The 19522-nt window shown below is 47.8% G+C and overlaps 1 protein-coding gene across 1 annotated transcript in view; it reads left to right on the top strand.

The window, feature by feature from the left end:
• Window positions 1-18382, top strand: part of SMIM1 (small integral membrane protein 1 (Vel blood group)) — a 46768-nt gene extending 28386 nt beyond the window's left edge. Inside the window, exons 2-3 of the mRNA XM_073585617.1 lie at window positions 13505-13632; window positions 15993-18382. Of these exons, the coding sequence (XP_073441718.1) occupies window positions 13526-13632; window positions 15993-16125 (240 nt within the window). The 5' untranslated portion in view covers window positions 13505-13525 and the 3' untranslated portion in view covers window positions 16126-18382. The remainder of the gene's footprint in view (window positions 1-13504; window positions 13633-15992) is intronic.
• Window positions 18383-19522: the final 1140 nt, after the last annotated feature.

Below are 19522 nucleotides of genomic sequence, written 5' to 3' on the forward strand. Positions count from 1 at the left end.
TAATGAGTACTGTGACCTCAACAGGCTCAGTCTTTTCTGTTTGTACTTATTTGGCATCTCTGTGAATTAACTGAGATTGCTCTGCGCACCAGGGTGGAGTTTAAATCTGTGCGCATTTCCGCCATATTGCTCCTGCCACCACTTAGCAGCGGTTATATCACCTACTGCACGGTGGACCCCGAGTGGCGAACGCACTTTATTATTGTTTTTATTTAGTGCGTTCCGCCGTTCCTAACAGGCGGCAGATTCGACAAGCTTCTTCTACAGCAGCGTGCAAGCGTGGGTGTTACACCATCTGCTGCAACCATTGTAAAGTCTTTTGAGCACTAAAGTGGGCAAAGTGAGCCCCTTTTTCATGGGCTTCCCGGGCCAGTTGGTTGAGATGGGTTCCGGGCACGATCACCTGCCATATTGTAGCTGACGTGGTTCGTGACATGGCCTTTCAATATAGAAGTCCCTTTTTGATGACTAGTTTTTCCCATTGGCGCAGCATTAGCAACGTATCTTGGGGCAAATTCTGTCTCTGCGAGCCCGTGGGCAATTTACCGGTGGCCACCCATCAGCGCAGGAGTCCAATTTCTGTATCTTCTTGTTGCTGCTGGATTCAGTTGTCGCGGAGTTGTCCCAGCATCCCTCCTAGGAGTCCCGGATGAGGCACTTTTTGTGCGTTGACTGTGAGCGCGGCGGTGGTGAGGGCGAACGGCGTCTCATCTGCTTCTAATTCGTCATCTCGGTTCCTCCCTGGGGTGGTGTGTCGGATTATGGAGAGCGCGTCGGCGTGCACATTTTCAGCTCCCCGTTTCTAGATGATTTTATAATTGAATTTGGCCATCCGAGCCACCCACCGCTGCTCGAGCGCCACCAGTTTGCCATTCTCCAAATGGGCTAACGGGTTGTTATCGGTCCGCACTACTACTTCGGAGCCCGCCAGATACTCTGCGAATCGCTCCGTCATTGCCCACACTACCGCGAGGAGCGCAAGCTTAAAGGAGCTGTAATTGTCCAGGTTGCGTTCTGAGTCGTGCAGCGACCGGCTACAATAGGCGATCACTTTCTCCCGGCCATCCTGCACCTGTGACAACACAGCTCCTAGTCCCTGGAGGCTGCCGTCGGTATGCAGGATGAACGGTTGCGAAAAATCCGCATATGCCAGTACCGGGGCTTCCGAGAGAGCAGCTTTGAGGTCTTGAAACGCATCCTCTTGCGGTTGCTGCCACTGGATCTTCCGTCCATTCGCCCCGGCGGGAGCCCCCTTCAGCAGGTCCTGTAGGGCTCGGGCTCGGCGTGCAAAATTCTTCACAAACCGATGGTAGTAGCCGGCCAACCCCAAGAAGGCCTGCACGTCCTTTACCTTCTCGGGATGGGCCACCCCTGGATGGCAGCGACCTTTTCCAGGGATGGTCGAACGCCCTCTGCCGAGACGGTATGCCCCAGGTACTCGATCTGGGTGCATAACATGTGGCATTTCTGGGGCTTTACCGTTAACCCGTACTTCTGCAGCCGGCCGAGCACCTGCCCCAACCGTCTCAGGTGGTCCTCGAATGTGGCGGAATAGATAATGATATCGTCCAGGTATATCAACGTGGTTTCAAAGTTGAGGTCTCCTAGACACCGCTCCATCAACCGCTGAAAAGTTCCGGGGGCGTTGGCCAGTCCAAACGGCATCTGATTGAACTCGAACAGTCCCATGGGAAGGATGAATGCCGTCTTGGCTCTGTCCTCCTCCGACATCGGCACTTGCCAGTACCCGCTGGCCAGGTCAAGGGTCGAAAGTACGTTGCATTCCCCAGGGCAGACAGAGACTCTTCTATGTGGGGCAGTGGATACGAATCCTTGATGGTGCCTGTCACGCTCGCGCCTAGGCTGAATGGCGCGAGCCGGGGGGTTGTGGCCCCACTATGCCACAAACCAGACTACCCTGGAAGGGGTGTAACTACGGCAGCTACCTTGGTCTTCACTGGAGCCTATGATGGTGAGGTCAGGCTTGTGCGGCAGGTAGCTGCCGGGTGCCACTCCAGGGTGGTGTCTGGCTGTGGCTGCTGATCCCACTCGGGAACAGGACACCTGGATAGGTGCGAGTGACAAGCAGGCTGATACACTGAGCAAGAAGGTACGACAGATACAGGGCAAGCAGGCGTGGCTTGGAGACACTGGGCAAGCAGGTGTGGCTTGAGACACAGGACAGGCGGGCACGGCTTGAGACACAGGACAGGCGGGCACGGCTTGAGACACAGGACAGGCGGGCACGGCTTGAGACACAGGACAGGTAGGGACCTGTTCACACAGCAGGTGCAGGTATGGATGCAGGCAGGAGTAGAATATGAAGGAACAGGTTTGGACCTGTTCTCACAGGAGGTGCAGGTATGGATGCAAACAGGCGTGGAATATGAAGGAACAGGTCTGGACCTGTTCACACAGGAGGTGCAGGTATGGATGCAGGCAGGCAGGAGTAGAATATGAAGGAACAGGTTTGGACCTGTTCACACAGGAGGTGCAGGTATGGATGCAAACAGGCATGGAATATGAAGGAACAGGTCTGGACCTGTTCACACAGGAGGTGCAGGTATGGATGCAGGAAGGCAGGTGTGGTATGTGAGAGAACAGGTTTGGACCTGTTCACACAGGAGATGCTGGTAGGCAGAGCCGCAGGAGTGCGGAGCAGGCAGAGCCGCAGGAGTGCGGAGCAGGCAGAGCCGCAGGAGTGCGGAGCAGGCAGAGTCGCAGGAGTGCGGAACAGGCAGAGCCGCAGGAGTGCGGAGCAAGCAGAGCCGCAGGAGTGCGGAGCACAGATCAAGCTGCGAGGGTGCAGATGCACCGACAGGGAGGACACAAGGAAAGACATGGCGGAGAAGGAACCACAAACAAGGAGACTGACATACAGAGGTAAGACTGAGTTCAGACAGAGACACAGGGACAAAGACACAAGGACCAGGATATTCTGCCTCCTGGCAGGCGGACAAAGAACAGACAAGGCACTGGAAACAAGACTCAAGGACCAGGATATTCTGCCTCCTGGCAGGCGGACAAGGTACAAAGCGAGACAGAGTATTCCTACAGAGAAGGAGATACACAGAACAGGGCCTGGCTAGTTCAGCAGCAAGGAGCTAACTGAGTTTAGACATTGCACAGGCTATGTTTCAGTGGGAGTGGCGAAACTAAGTAGTCAAGGGCTCCAGGTGATTGTAAAGGCACAGATTACCCAGGTGCACCCAGACTGCATAAGAACCAGAGAGTTCAGGCGCCGCCCCCCTATACACACAGTCAGGAAACATGGAGAGCAAGCAGGAAAACAAGAGGCATAGCACATGGAGCTCAGGGCTGGCAACAGACAGATTTCACAGCATGGCTTGAAGCAGAAAGTAAGTAGGTGTGCGGGGGCTGGGAGACCATGCAGTGATGCCAGCAGGATTGTTACAGTACCCCCCCTTACGGCCCCTCTTCCTCAAGCCTGCCAGAATGACCAGAAGAAGGAGTACGGGACCACACACAGTCCAGGTTGACATGACATCCTTCAGGTAGGGTGGAGTATGTGTGCCATCAGGAATCACAGATTGCCCGGTTTCTTGGTGCTTAAGGGAGTCAGTTTCCAACACAGAGGGTACAAAGACTTCTTCCTCCTGATTGACAGAGATCAGGGACCTGGAAGCTTCAGACTTGAGCCCTACATCAGCCGACCAGCTAGAAACAGCAGACACCTTCACTAAGTCCGACTTCAGCCCGACATGCCAGAAAAATTGGACCTCCTCCTCCTGGTTGATGAGAAATGGAGATACGTGGGTCACTGTTCCAACCTCTTCACCCACCTGCCAAATGGAAGCTGGAGGCATACATACAGGGAGCCACTTCAGCCTGTTACCCTGAAAAAACTGGACCACACCCTCCTGGTTAGATGAGTGAAGCTCTGTCTTGGGACCTTCACCCCTAGGCCACAGGGGAGCTGAAGGCATACACTCTGGATCCATCTTCAGCCCTTTATCCTGGGGAAGACAATCAAGAGGCAGGGGTGCTCTTGGGAGCAGAACACTGGTATAGTCGCTGGGGATGTGTGAGGAGACTGAGACCGCCTCCCCCTCTTCAGAGGCATCCTCACACCTTGACTCGGCGACTAGCAAACCAGGCAAAGAAGACGACTTTGCTGACTGAATGCGACACAAGGGAACCAGACACCTCTTGTCACTTGGTTGTTTCAAGTGTGGTGCCTTGCTGGGTCTCCAATCATAAATGGGCATCAGGATCTCTGGTTCAGAATGACCCATGGGCATACCAGACAGCAAATGGAAGACGAACTTCTTCGTATACAAGGCTCCGACCTGGAGCTGTAGTTGTCCTTGCAGGACTAGACTGTTCTCCAATAGGGCTCGGCCACCTCGAGACAACGCCCACGCCGACTTCGGGAGCTGTATGACAGAGACCACACACTGACTCTGTAAGACTGGCGACTTAAATACACCAAAGCTCCCTGAAGGCAGAGAAACAGTTAAAGAGTTTAATGGAGAGGGAGTACTCTCGCCAGGGACAGCCTCTTCTACTGGCCCAGGGTTCTGGAGTACTGGCTTCACAGGACAGAGGCCAGATTCCGGCTGCAACTTGGCCCGCTTCTTCTTTTTAGACCTCTTGGATCTTGCACGGGAGGCCGCATCGGCAGACTGTGGAACGGGTGATGGCTGGACTGTCATAGGTGGTTGAGACGATTCATCCACAGGTTCCTCTTGTCTGGTCTGTATCTGGAAGCTTGAAGGGGAAGACATCTCAAGAGCAGCTGGACGAGGCATGTCGAAAACTTTACGGAAGGCCACCAGGAAGGCCCCCAGGCTCATGACGACAGGGTCCCCTGCTTCCCAAAGGGGACAGATCCAATTCAAGGCATCACCAGCTAGGTAGGACATGATATTTGCCACCTTGACCCTGTCAGAGGGGAAACAAACTGCATTCTGCAGGATGTAGTGCAGGCACTTTTTCAGGAACCCTTTGGCACTCTTTGGGGTCCCCATAGAACCTAGGCGGATCTGCTGGGTCGTGCTCTTCGTAGGCCAGGAGCTGCTCATAGATAGCCTTAGAGACTATGAGTGGTTCAGAAGTCTCCACAATTGGAACCACACAAGGCGGAACAAACTCCTCCGGTGACTCACATTGGCAGGGAGAGAGTTCATGACGCTCTGCGAGCGGAAGGACATGGGACTCAGCGGGGACCATGGCCTGTGCAAACTGTCACGCTCGCGCCTAGGCTGAATGGCGCGAGCCTGGGGGTTGTGGCCCCACTATGCCACAAACCAGACTACCCTGGAAGGGGCGTAACTACGGCAGCTACCTTGGTCTTCACTGGAGCCTCTGATGGTGAGGTCAGGCTTGTGCGGCAGGTAGCTGCCGGGTGCCACTCCAGGGTGGTGTCTGACTGTGGCTGCTGATCCCACTTGGGAACAGGACACCTGGATAGGTGCGAGTGACAAGCAGGCTGATACACGGAGCAAGAAGGTACGACAGATACAGGGCAAGCAGGCGTGGCTTGGAGACACTGGGCAAGCAGGCATGGCTTGAGACACAGGACAGGCGGGCACGGCTTGAGACACAGGACAGGCGGGCACGGCTTGAGACACAGGACAGGTAGGGACCTGTTCACACAGCAGGTGCAGGTATGGATGCAGGCAGAAGTAGAATATGAAGGAACAGGTTTGGACCTGTTCACACAGGAGGTGCAGGTATGGATGCAAACAGGCGTGGAATATGAAGGAACAGGTCTGGACCTGTTCACACAGGAGGTGCAGGTATGGATGCAGGCAGGCAGGAGTAGAATATGAAGGAACAGGTTTGGACCTGTTCACACAGGAGGTGCAGGTATGGATGCAAACAGGCGTGGAATATGAAGGAACAGGTCTGGACCTGTTCACACAGGAGGTGCAGGTATGGATGCAGGCAGGCAGGTGTGGTATGTGAGAGAACAGGTTTGGACCTGTTCACACAGGAGATGCTGGTAGGCAGAGCCGCAGGAGTGCGGAGCAGGCAGAGCCGCAGGAGTGCGGAGCAGGCAGAGCCGCAGGAGTGCGGAACAGGCAGAGCCGCAGGAGTGCGGAGCAAGCAGAGCCGCAGGAGTGCGGAGCACAGATCAAGCTGTGAGGATGCAGATGCACCGACAGGGAGGACACAAGGAAAGACACGGCAGAGAAGGAACCACAAACAAGGAGACTGACAGACAGAGGTAAGACTGAGTTCAGACAGAGACACAGGGACAAAGACACAAGGACCAGGATATTCTGCCTCCTGGCAGGCAGACAAAGAACAGACAAGGCACTGGAAACAAGACTCAAAGAACCAGGATATTCTGCGTCCTGGCAAGCGGACAAGGTACAAAGCGAGACAGAGTATTCATACAGAGAAGGAGATACACAGAACAGGGCCTGGCTAGTTCAGCAGCAAGGAGCTAACTGAGTTTAGACATTGCACAGGCCATGTTTCAGTGGGAGTGGCGAAACTAAGTAGTCAAGGGCTCCAGGTGATTGGTTCTTATGCAGTCTGGGTGCACCTGGGTAATCTGTGCCTGACCAGAGAGTTCAGGCGCCGCCCCTCTATACACACAGTCAGGAAACATGGAGAGCAAGCAGGAAAACAAGAGGCATAGCACATGGAGCTCAGGGCTGGCAACAGACAGATTTCACAGCATGGCTTGAAGCAGAAAGTAAGTAGGTGTGCGGGGGCTGGGAGACCATGCAGTGATGCCAGCAGGGTTGTTACAGTGCCGGCGTTCAACTTCCGGTAATCGACGTAAAAACGGAGAGTGCCATCTTTCTTCCGAACCAGGACAATAGGGGCCGCCCAAGGGCTTTGGCTTTCTCGTGTGACCCCCTTCCGGAGCATTTGGGCTAATAGAGTTTTCACTTCCTGATATAGCTGCGGTGGTATTTGCCGATACCGCTCCCGGATGGGGGCCGCTCCTGCCGTGGGGATCCCATGCGTGATGGCCGTGGTACATCCGAAGTCGTCCTCGTTGCTGGCGAAGACACTGTAATATTGCCCAAGGAGTGTCTCTACTGGGAGAAGCTGGGCTGGCGCTAGGCCGGAAAGTTCAGTCCACATTCTCTCCAGAATGCCTCGACCTTTTTCTTGGGCCGCGGACGCGGAAGCCTGTTGGGTTCGTGCTGTCGCAACTGGACTGTGGGGTCCGGCAGCAGCTCCTCCAATGGCCTTACTAGTTTGGCCATTTCGGCCCGGGGCTTCAGGGTCATATCCTGATCTTCTAGGTTGACACAACGTACCAAGACGGTACCCTCCCGCACTGTGGCCAGGGAGCGGGCCACCAGGATGCCAGGGTGCAGGCGCTCTGAGTAACATGGTTCCACCTGCACCTCCACGCCCTCCAGTGGTATTGGGGCACGGATCGGCAGAGCCACCACCGTATGCCCCCGGAGGAAGCACGAGCGGGGGGGGGCCGCCGGCGCAATGACCTTGCCCAGTGCCTCACCCTCCTGACACTCCTGGAGCACTCGTGCCTCCCGCACCAACCGCTGGAAGACCTGCCCCTGGGCCGTGCAAGAACCCCACTGACTTAGGGTCTCCTGCATGGAATCGTTGAGGAGTAGATTGCCGAACTCCCGCAGTACATTCATGCCCAAGATGATCAGATGACGGTCGTTAGTCTCTCCTTGAGTCAGGACCACTCCCCGGCGACTGAGGGATTTACTACACAATGTCATCTGAAGCCACACCACCCCGGCGACAGGTACCGGCAGTTGGTTTGCGGCCACTAGTCGTATCATGGGTCCCCACTGGGGCCTTGCTGCTTCCTGGAAATGCTGCCATAAGTACGTTGCCGGCATGGTCGTCACCTGCGACCCTGTATCCACTATGCACCGCACAGCACGACCCTCAACTACGGCCCATACTATTGGGCACTTAACGACCAGTTCTTTGGGACTTCCACCACCCCTCGTTGTGGATTCTGGCTCCGAGCGGCGTCCCCCATGCCCGGAGCCCTCTAGTTTAATGTCCACCGGGGTGGGTATCTCCCATGCCGCGGACACTCCCGTGCGAAGTGGCCCAGTTCTCCACACTCATAGCACCGAGGTGGTGAAGCTCGGCCACCCCGGGTATTGTGAGGCCCCCAGGGCCCGGAATTGTAGCCAGGTCGGCCGGGCGCGGGCTCCGTTGTTTTCTTCACTTCAGCCAGCTCGCCCCAGATACTCTTCAGTTCTTGTCTCATTTCTTCAATCCATTGAGGTTCTTCGACAATACTTACGGAGGACTCCATGCTCCGGGCCTTTCCCATAGGAGCCGTCATACCCTGCTCTTGCTCTCGCACCCGGGCCTGACTCCCCACTTTGGAAAAGGCTAAACATGGGTTCACTCGGACCTGTTCCCGCAATGCCTGCTTAATTAGCGGGTCCCGGAGTCCAGTCACTAGCAGGTCCCACAGGGTAATGTCGATGGGCCCTACCCCTATTCCATCCTGTGTAGCTCCTGGAGGGTGGTCATATATTGGGTGATGGTCTCCCCCTCCCCCTGCATCCGACTGAACAACCGGGTTCTCAACTCTCCCACTTCTGTTGGATCGCCGTGGGTCTCTTCCAGGATCTGTAGGACCCTGGGGAAGGTGTTACGACGCCCCAGGGTTCTCAACATTACCGACTTCCGGGTCTCCCCATCTAGCGCCATAAGGGCCACCTCAGCCTCTAAATCGGGGGTCATGGGGTGCATGCAGAAAAGGCCCCGCATACGTTCTGTTCAGCTCCACAACAGCGTATCGGAGCCAGAAAACCGGGGCAGGTTACTCAGCATAGCCCCAAAGGAAATGATGGAGCGGGGACCCCCGTCATCCACCCTGCTCGCAACCCCATCTGATCAGGCGCACCGCCGTCTGCGCTCGGAGACTGCATCCTGCCGACTACGCCAAATGTGGTATTTGCAGGTTCGCAGGATGCAGTGACGAGTCGTGAGACAGTTTTGTGCTTTCTAAAATAATGTTTATAAGACTAGAGGGAACTTTCCTCAGTCTCGGCCTGATCACCAACAGGGGTAACACCAAAAGTAATTGGACAGATTAAATAATTGTAAATAAAATGTTCATTTCTAGTTCTTGGTTGAAAACCCTTTGTTGGCAATGACTGCCTGAAGTCTTGAACTCATGGACATCACCAGACGCTGTGTTTCCTCCTTTTTGATGCTCTGCCAGGCCTTCATTGCGGTGGTTTTCAGTTGTTGTTTGTTTGTGGGCCTTTCTGTCTGAAGTTTAATCTTTAACAAGTGAAATGCATGCTCAATTGGGTTGAGATCAGGTGACTGACTTGGCCATTCAAGAATATTCCACTTATTTGCTTTAATAAACTCCTGGGTTGCTTTGGCTTTTTGTTTTGGGTCATTGTCCATCTGTAGTATGAAACGATGACCAATCAGTTTGGCTGCATTTGGCTGGATCTAAGCACACTGTATGGCTCTGAATACCTCAGAATTCATTCGGCTGCTTTTGTCCTGTGTCACATCATCAATAAACACTAGTGACCCAGTGCCACTGGCAGCCATGCATGCCCAAGACATCACACTGCCTCCGCCGTGTTTTACAGATGATGTGGTATGCTTTGGATCATGAGCTGGACCACGCCTTTGCCATAGTTTTCTCTTTCCATCATTCTGGTAGAGGTTGATCTTGCTTTCATCTGTCCAAAGAATGTTCTTCTAGAACTGTTCTGGCTTTTTTAGATGTTTTTAGCAAAGTCCAGTCTAGCCTTTTGAATCTTGATGCTTATGAGTGGCTTTCACCGTGCAGTGAACCCTCTGTATTTACTTTCATGCAGTCTTCTCTTTATGGTAGATTTGGATATTGATACGCCTACCTCCTGGAGAGTGTTGTTCACTTGGTTGGCTGTTGTGAAGGGGTTTCTCTTCACCATGGAGACTATTCTGCGATCATCCACCACTGTTGTCTTCCGTGGGCGCCCAGGTCTTTTTGCATTGATGAGTTCACCAGTGCTTTCTTTCTTAGGATGTACCAAACTGTAGATTTTGCCACTCCTAATGTTGTAGCAATTTCTCAGATGGGTTTTTTCTGTTTTTGCAGTTTAAGGATGGCTTGTTTCACCTGCATGGAGAGCTTCTTTGACCGCATGTTTCCTTCACAGCAAAACTTTCCAAATACAAGCACCACACCTCAAATCAACTCCAGGCCTTTTATCTGCTTAATTGAGAATGACATAAGGAAGGGATTGCCCACACCTGTCCATGAAATAGCCTTGGAGTCAATTGTCCAATTACTTTTGGTCCCTTCATCCAATTGTAATGTGGATACCCTCAAATGAAAGTTGAAAGTCTGAACTTCAACTGCATCTGAATTGTTTTGTTTAAAATTCATTGTGGTAATGTCTAGAACCAAAACTTGAAAAATGTTGTCTCTGTCCAAATATATATGGACCTAACTGTAATTGAGAGGCGTCAATAAGACAACCCTATTACTAACCCCATAGTCAAATTGTAAAGAAAACACAGACACCCAGTAAAAAATCCTTTATTTGACATAAAGACAGACTCCTTTATTATTCTTGATTAAACCATACTTACAACTACATCCATGCAAAGCCCTCGTTCTCCTGTAATAAAAATAAAATAAAAAATATATATACCATACCTGTTCGTCATTGTGTCCCACTCTATAAACCATATCTGGGAGATATACATTTTTTAACCTGGACGGTGCTAAGGTGCAACTGTCTCGGCTGAAAAACCACTTGTGAATGAGGAGATGTTGCCATCGCAGCCTCAGTGACTAGCGCTGACGTCACAGAGGCTGTGCTCCCTCACAGCCTGACCTGCGCTAGGTTACTATGCATAATCCTGCTGACAGGTTCCCTTTAATGACTGTACCAAATAGGAAGCCGCAAGAGTACACCGGGGGAGCGCAGAAAGGTGAGAAGAATCTTTCCCCCCCTGTGATTGGGTAGGGTAGTGGACATAGGAGCCCAAGATGGGGACATTACTAGTGGAAGGGGACCATGATGGGGTATATTATTAAATAAAGGAACCCACCCAGGATATGGTATGGTCAGACCATGTTCCTGCACGGTCAGACACATACATTATAACAGAAAGGTGGCCAGGGTAGGGACATTATTAAATAAAGGGGCTAAGGATGGGGACATTATAACAGGTAAGGGGACATTATAACGGGTAGGGGCCCAGGATGGGGACATTATTAAATAAAAGGCCTAGGATGGGGACTTTATTAAATAAAGGGCCCCAGAATGGGGACATTATTACTGGAAGGGGCCCAGGAAGGGACATTATTAAATAAATGGGCCCAGGTTGGGGACATTATTAAATAAATGGGACCAGCATCTGGGACCTTATTAAATAAAGGGGTGACATAATTCTTGTATGGGAGTCAGTATGAGGAACATACATTATTGGTTTATGTTGGCAAGTGGGTACATATTATTGTTGGGACCAATCAGAGGACATTATTACTGCTGTGATTTAATTTACTTTTGAGGATACTGTATTCCATGGGGGAACAAAAGGGATGTCCTGTTACTGTGCAGGGTGGCATTATTTTGCTTTCTTTCTTCATCTGACATAGTGTAGAAGTTGGGGAAAAAAGCAGGGAATGTGCTCTAGAAGTGATCAGTTATAGCTAACTATGTCTTATTTTCTGCAGTCCTGGCTGGAAGAAGTGATAGCGGTTAGCACGGGATGAAGAAGAAAAGCGAATATGAAGGACTTTAACTACAGAGGTCACTGTTAAGTCAGTGTGTTACCTGTACCTGATACTATACACTCTATACTATATAGAAAGGTCCTGTGTATAATATCAATGGTGGCCACTGTATTAACTGTACACTGACACTATATATGGAGCTCCTGTGTATGTCACTGGTGATGGTCACTGTATTATCTGTACACTATATACAGAGCTCCTGTGTATAATCTCACTGTTGATCACTGTATTACCTGTACACTGACACTATATACAGAGCTCCTGTGCATAATGTCACTGGTGATCACTGTTTTACCTGTACACTGACACTATATACAGAGTTCCTGTGTATAATGTCACTGGTGATCACTGTTTTACCTGTACACTATATACAGAGCTCAGTGTATAATGTCACCAGTTGTCACTGTATTGCCTGTACGCTATATACAAAGTTATTGTGTATCATGACACTGGTGATCACTTTATTACTTGCATACTATATACACAGGAGCTCTAAACATACTGTAATATCACTGGTGATCACCTGTACACTGACACTATATACTGTATACAATGTACAGAGTTCCTGTGTATAATGTCACTGGTGACCACTGTATTACCTGTACACTGACATTATACACAGGGCTCCTGTGTATAATGTCACTAGTGGTAATATTAGTGTTATTAGTATTGTGGTTTTTATTAATGATCAGTATTGTAGTATTCGGTCACTATTTGGTGATAATATGTGATCTGGTCATGGTGTGGCAGTATTTATCCCCTGTATATGACATTATTCTATCACTATGTGGTAGTTATCTGTGATCTTGTGATGGTGTGATGGTATTTATTACTTGTATGTGGTATTATTTGGTCAGTATGTGGTGGTAATATGTGGTCTAGTCATGATGCAGTGGTATTTATCCCCCTGTATGTGGAATTATTTGGTCACTGTGTGGTGATAAGTAGTCTGGTCATGGTGTGGGGGTGCTTCTTCCTGTATGTGGTGTTATTGGTCTTGGTATAGTGGATTGTGTATGGAGGTCACTTGTTCTCTCTGATATCAATAAGGGGAAGATTATTGATCCAATAGAGATTTAATACTTGGTGTTTAACCCCTCCCTGTCCTGCGACTATTACACACTAGCAAATATGCACATACAGGGGTTCTACAGTGAAAACAAGTAATCACCTATCCTAAGGCCGTGTTCATATGTTCAGTATTTGGTCAGTATTTTACATCAGTATTTGTAAGCCAAAACCAGGAGTGGGTGATAAATTCAGAAGTGGTGATGTGTTTCTATGATTCTTTTCCTCTGATTGTTCCTCTCCTGTATTTGCCTTACAAATACTCATGTAAAATTCTGACCAAATACTGAACGTGTGAACATAGCCAAAGGAGAAGTTGATAAGTTATAGATTGGTGGGGGTCCAACTGCTGGGACCTGCATCGATCTGCAGAATGTGAACTTTTATCGCCATTAGTATGGATTGGCATGTATGACGTGACCACTGATCCATTCATTCCCTAAGGGGCTGCACTTTTTTCTGGAAACCCCCAAAGAGGATGAATGGAGCTGCCGTCAGACATCCTACCTGCCACTCCATTTTAAAATGGAGATAAAATGGGGATAAAATTTCCACCATCAGTCTCATCATCCCTATAAAAGGGCAAAATGTCTCTAAAGATACAAATGTCTCTTTAAATCAACAAATGGACAATCAAACAAATACCATCACATTTTTGGGTTATTGCAAAAATAGTTAACAAGAGGCAAAGATTTTGTCACAATCCAGTTTCTAGATTTTTTATTTATGGCACTTGCATTTCAGCTGCAGTTCGGCGGTCAGAGGATGCAGCCACAGGAGACTCCTGGCGTCCAGTACAGTCGGTGGACCGACAGAAACCAAGATGAAGTCAGTGTAAACACGACTAACATAGAAGTATCTACATGGAGGAGGTGAGAACAATCAGGAGCCCCGAGTAACCCTGCAGCAAACATGTTTCAGAAAGTCCATTTCTGAATATGTGAAAGATAATGGGGCAAATCTCAGTGTAAGGCCGGCGTCACACTTGCCATATGAAAAATCGGTCCGATTTTCTCAGCCGAGAATCACAGGAGTGATCTCTGTATGGTGATCCGTATGTAATCCATTTGCAATGCGATGATGTGATTCCCTCGCATCTAGTATCCATATGACATCCGTATGCAGTCTGTATGCAATGTGATTTTAACAAGAGCTTTTACATACAGCAGTTTTCTGTTATTGACACATCGTTTTAAAACGAAATATTCTTCAAAACACACAAATATATACACTAATATATATATATATATATATATATATATTAGATTGATATATGAAAAAAGGCACAGCAGCACCCTGTGAATGCCAAGACATGTGATGTCAATGGAAATAACAACTTCCAAACGCTCTACAAGTGAATGGGCAAGTAGAACTGGTTGAGAACACCTGCAGGTTAACGGGAGGAGTGCAAGTGTCAAGCAGAGGGAGTCACACCCCCCTATAATTAGCTATACAAAAAAACCTGACCAGCACCTTCCGAGTGTGAATAGGTGCAAGCTGCAGTGACTGCAAAACATATCTGAAAAAAGGCACAGCAGCACCCTGTGAATGCCAAGACATGTGATGTCAATGGAAATAACAACTTCCAAACGCTCTGTCCCTCAGTAAGTCAGCAAGATATACTTACAAAAGCGAAGGTTCTTAGCGCATGATTTGGCCAATTCATGTGTGCCCGTCAACCGCGGCAAGGTGACACTTCTCTGACGGGTCCTGTCTAAACCCTTCCATATCCTACTGTATATGCCACTTTCTGGTTAAAAAAACCTACTATAATGGACAAACATGTCTCTCCTGGGCTGCAAGCCTACAAGTGAATGGGCAAATAGAACTGGTTGAGAACATCTGCACTCCTCCCGTTAATCTGCAGGTGTTCTCAACCAGTTAAAGACTAAACTTCAGACAGAAAGGCCCACAAACAAACAGCAACTGAAAACCACCGCAGTGAAGGCCTGGCAGAGCATCAAAAAGGAGGAAACACAGCGTCTGGTGATGTCCATGAGTTCAAGACTTCAGGCAGTCATTGCCAACAAAGGGTTTTCAACCAAGTACTAGAAATGAACATTTTATTTACAATTACTTAATCTGTCGAATTACTTTTGGTCCCTTTAAAAACAAGCCCTTCATACAATTTTAATGTGGATACCCTCAAATGAAAGCTGAAAGTCTGAACTTCAACTGCATCTGAATTGTTTTGTTTAAAATTCATTGTGGTAATGTCTAGAACCAAAATTAGAAAAATGTCTGTCTAAATATATATGGACCTAACTGTATATATATATTTCACTAACATCTTTACATATATGTGTATTCTATGTGTATATATCTATTCTTTTCTAACCTGAATTACCGGCTTTTCAAAGGACATCGGTGCGTATTTCTCGCAAGTCACACGGATGGTCCGTGTGGTGTGCGATTTTTTTTCTCGCACCCATAGACTTATAATGGTGAGTCTCGGCCGATATACTCAGCAATTTGCAGCTTGCTGCGATTTCACTCGCACGTATAATACGGTCGAGAAAAAAACGGTAATGGGAGCTGCCCCAAAGATTAACAGTGGTCCGAGTGCTATGCGATGTTAAAGATGACTAAACTAGTAGAAGACGCACCACAGAACACCACCTGGTTTATTCACACCTCTCTGTTCACAGGTGATCCCTTCTGAGTAACAATGTTTCAAACACATAGGGTCCAATTCATAAAGGAGTCTTCACCAAAATTCTGACTTGAAACGTGGTGATATATTTTTATGCAACATAAAAGTACGCAAACATTTTGCTACTTTTGGCATTTTTACCAGTTTTCCAAAAGTTGGTGGAGATAGGGCAAAACAGAAAGGTGACAAATCCCATCCAAAAAATTAATCACGGGATAACATTTCTGGCACTTGTAGGTGCCACATTCATTAAGGAGGTGTTCTCAAGTTTGAAAGTTATTTCCTGTACCGTGGACAAGGAGTTCAACCCCTGTGGCTACCAGCGTTCCCGAGCCTTGGTTGGACGGGGTGAAGGTTGATCTTGCACAGTGTTGCTCTACTCATTCTTAATGGTAATTTCGGAGATAGAGTTGCTCTGCGCTTAGCTGATATTCAGCACTCCCATTAAAATAAATAGAGCGGCAATGTGTAGGATCAACCGGGCTGAAGAGCCCCTATTTTCAGGATTGCTAGATGCCATGGTGCTGCCTTACTCATAATGAAGGGAGATTTATGCAATTTGTTCATTTGTTTCCCCAGAGTCAACAATCTACTATGCACCGGGAAGATCGGGATCGCCATGAAGGTGGTGGCAGGACTTGCCTTGTTCTGGATTATTTTTATCATTGGCTACGTCACCGGTTATTATGTTCACAAATGCAAAAAGGTATAGAGTCTGCCATGCCGAAGAAGATATAGCATTTACCCTCAATAGAGAAAATGGCATCCCCTGTCTGTGGGTGTGAGAAGCTACTGTATAACTCATCAAGAAAAGCTTTCTGAGAAGTGTATTTAAAAAAGCAAAAAAAATCCAGCTATATGTAATTCTTTTATTTTTTACTATTTTTACACAATATCGGAGCTTTTCTAGAATTTTTTTTGAGAATTATTCATAGGGCATGGGTTGCAGCATGGTCCTAGAGTTTAATGATGCCCCATACCAGTAACTTAAAATGAAACACTTGCACTATATTTTCCTCAGGAGGGGTTTTCTGCATACTTTGCAACTTTTTACAACCGTCTTGCAAGAGATGGGGTTGCTAGATTTTTATTTGCATGGTCGCTCTCACCCCTTCCCAGAACACTACGATCGATCCATATCCTGATCCCCTGAATGTGCCTCCAAATGTCAGGGCTCGGCATCAGTGCAATGAAAAAGCTTGATTGAGCGCTGCCTTTGGGGTGGATGCAGGAGACTTCTGCTGTACGCAAGATTTTCCCACTCTTCTGGAAGTCTATGGAGCCTCACTGACGTTCCAGGAGAGTTTTCAAGTGTGGTTTCCCAAAAATCTTTCCGTATGGCGTCTATTCTGTGCATTAGTGAATAGGGCCGCCCACGAAGTGTCGTCATCGTGACAAGCATGGTGCAAACAATCCAATTGGTTCAGATTTTTTGCAACTTGCTTGCGTGGGAAATTGTGCATCGCTCACGAGACCCCATTCACTTGCCTTCCAACTTTTGACCTATGTCGTTGCCAAAATTCCCGTGTTGCCTCAGCCTAAAAGTCGTCATATTGAAATCGAGGTCTATAGAATAATCGGATCTGTAGAATAGGTTTCCCAGAACATGTGGATGGAGTTACAAAAATACTAAACAAACGTAGATGAAACATTCTGCGTATTCTGCACAGTGTCTTGATTAATTGTGGAAATACAGTCATATGTAAAAGTTTGGGCACCCCTATTAATGTTAACCTTTTTTCTTTATAACAATTTTGGTTTTTGCAACAGCTATTTCAGTTTCATATATCTAATAACTGATGGACTCAGTTATATTTCTGGATTCAAATGAGGTTTATTGTACTAACAGAAAATATGCAATCTGCATTTAAACAAAATTTGACCGGTGCAAAAGTATGGGCACCCTTATCATTTTCTTGATTTGAACACTCCTAACTACTTTTTACTGACTTCCTGAAGCACTAAATTGGTTTTGTAACCTCATTGAGCTTTGAACTTCATAGCCAGGTGTATCAAATCATGAGAAAAGGTATTTAAAGTGGCCACTTGCAAGTAGTTCTCCTATTTGATTCTCCTATGAAGAGTGGCATCATGGGCTCCTCAAAACAACTCTCAGATGATCTGAAAACAAAGATTATTCAACATAGCTTTTAAGGGGAAGGATACAAAAAGTTGTCTCAGAGATTTAACCTGTCAGTTTCCACTGTGAGGAACATAGTAAGGAAATGGAAGAACACAGGTACAGTTCTTGTTAAGCCCAGAAGTGGCAGGCCAAGAAACATATCAGAAAGGCAGAGAAGAAGAATGGTGAGAACAGTCAAGGACAATCCACAGACCACCTCCAAAGACCTGCAGCATCATCTTGCTGCAGATGGTGTCACTGTGCATCGGTCAACAATACAGCGCATGCATAACGCCTTTTTGTATGACCAAACAACTCAATCTTTGTTTCATCAGTCCACAGGACCTTCTTCCAAAATGTAACTGGCTTGTCCAAATGTGCTTTTGCATACCTCAGGCGACTCTGTTTGTGGCGTGCTTGCAGAAATAGCTTCTTTCGCATCACTCTCCCATACAGCTTCTCCTTGTGCAAAGTGCGCTGTATTGTTGACCGGGGACCAGGAAGAGAAGCAGTTCTACAAAATGTCTACTGGTCTTTAATAATATGTCTCCTCATATCGGCCAAAGGGACTTTTCGGGTCCCCTTAGGCTTCAGGGTCCAGGCGCGACTGCAACCCCTGCACCTACTACACTTGTAGGGGAGTAGACCATGACCAGTGTTACCCCACACAGTGAACAAGGATATAGCGCTACTCTTGATTTGTACGCCATGGGATGAATCATTGCATTGTGAGATTACATAACGTCAGCTTTTATATATATTGTTTTCCTTTATAAATCCTGTCATTTTATTTTCTAATTCACATTGTATGGACAAAGATCAATAAAGTTATTTTATTTCACATAAATGTCCGTTGATATGACTTCTTTAAAGGGCCGGTCTATGAAAGAGACATTTAGAAAGTATTCAAGATTTTCTCCCTCTCAAATGATCTACTAGAAATCTTGGATTTGGTCTCTCACTCTGGAGAACCTGTCCTGTCCTGGAAGACAAACAGCTGATTGAGTTCACTGGGAAAGAGTGTAATGCTTCATTCTTCCAGGTGGTGGTGCTGCAGGATTCCCTTGCAGGTTATGCTGATCGCTGCGATCACAGTTGATTTATTATGTAGCATTCGTTTTAAATTACTGATATAATCAGATGATTGTCCAGAGATTAAGTAGAAACATTGGGGATAAGTGGTTTTCATGGGAATGCCCCTTAATATCAGAAAATCGGTGCAAAAGTACATTTGTCAAGCAGCTTCTATTCTCCCCTCAAAATGAACCCTAAGTCCAAGTTTACATGGAAGTAGCAAATTGTGGACATGTCGGCCCCAATCTTGTGATGGGTCCACGAGCTGCCAAATATTTCCCTGCACTAGTCTGCTCCCTTGGACTAGACTGGCGCATAGCCCGGGGTTGTGTCCATACATTGCAGGTGTGGCTTTTGCTGCAATTCTTAAGAGTTGTAGCAAACATGCTGTGGATTTGCCCTTATTCTGAAAAATCACGGCAAAAAATAACATGGCTGTAACAAGTGAACACCGCCATAAAATGCAGAATAAGGCAGTTCTGGTTCTCTAATATAATCTTATCAAAACTGCTACCTTGTGTTCATGTTAAAGCAGGACATTTCTTAAAGGACATCTGTCACCAGGTTTTTGCTACTGAGAGAAGCATGAAGTAGAGGAAGAGACCCTGATACCAGCGATGTATCACTTACTGGGCTGCTTGTTGCAGTTTTGATACAATCCTTGTTTTTCTTGCTGCAGCTCTAGCAGAGGTCGGAATGCTGAGCTGTATATAACCCCGCCCACAACACTGATTGGCAGCTTTCTGTGTACACTATGCATAGCCAGAAAGCTGCCAATCAGTGGTGGTGGTGGGGTTACACAGAGCTCATGAATATTGAGGACTACATGGCAGCAGGTTAAATAGTCCTCTGGTGACAATCTCCTACTGATAAAGTTTTTTTTTTTTAATGAATTACAGCAAGCAGCCTTGTG

This window comes from Dendrobates tinctorius, unplaced genomic scaffold (genome assembly GCF_039654945.1).
Source record: "Dendrobates tinctorius isolate UK_male_01 unplaced genomic scaffold, ASM3965494v1 ptg000086l, whole genome shotgun sequence".
Classification (NCBI taxonomy): Eukaryota; Metazoa; Chordata; class Amphibia; order Anura; family Dendrobatidae; genus Dendrobates; species Dendrobates tinctorius.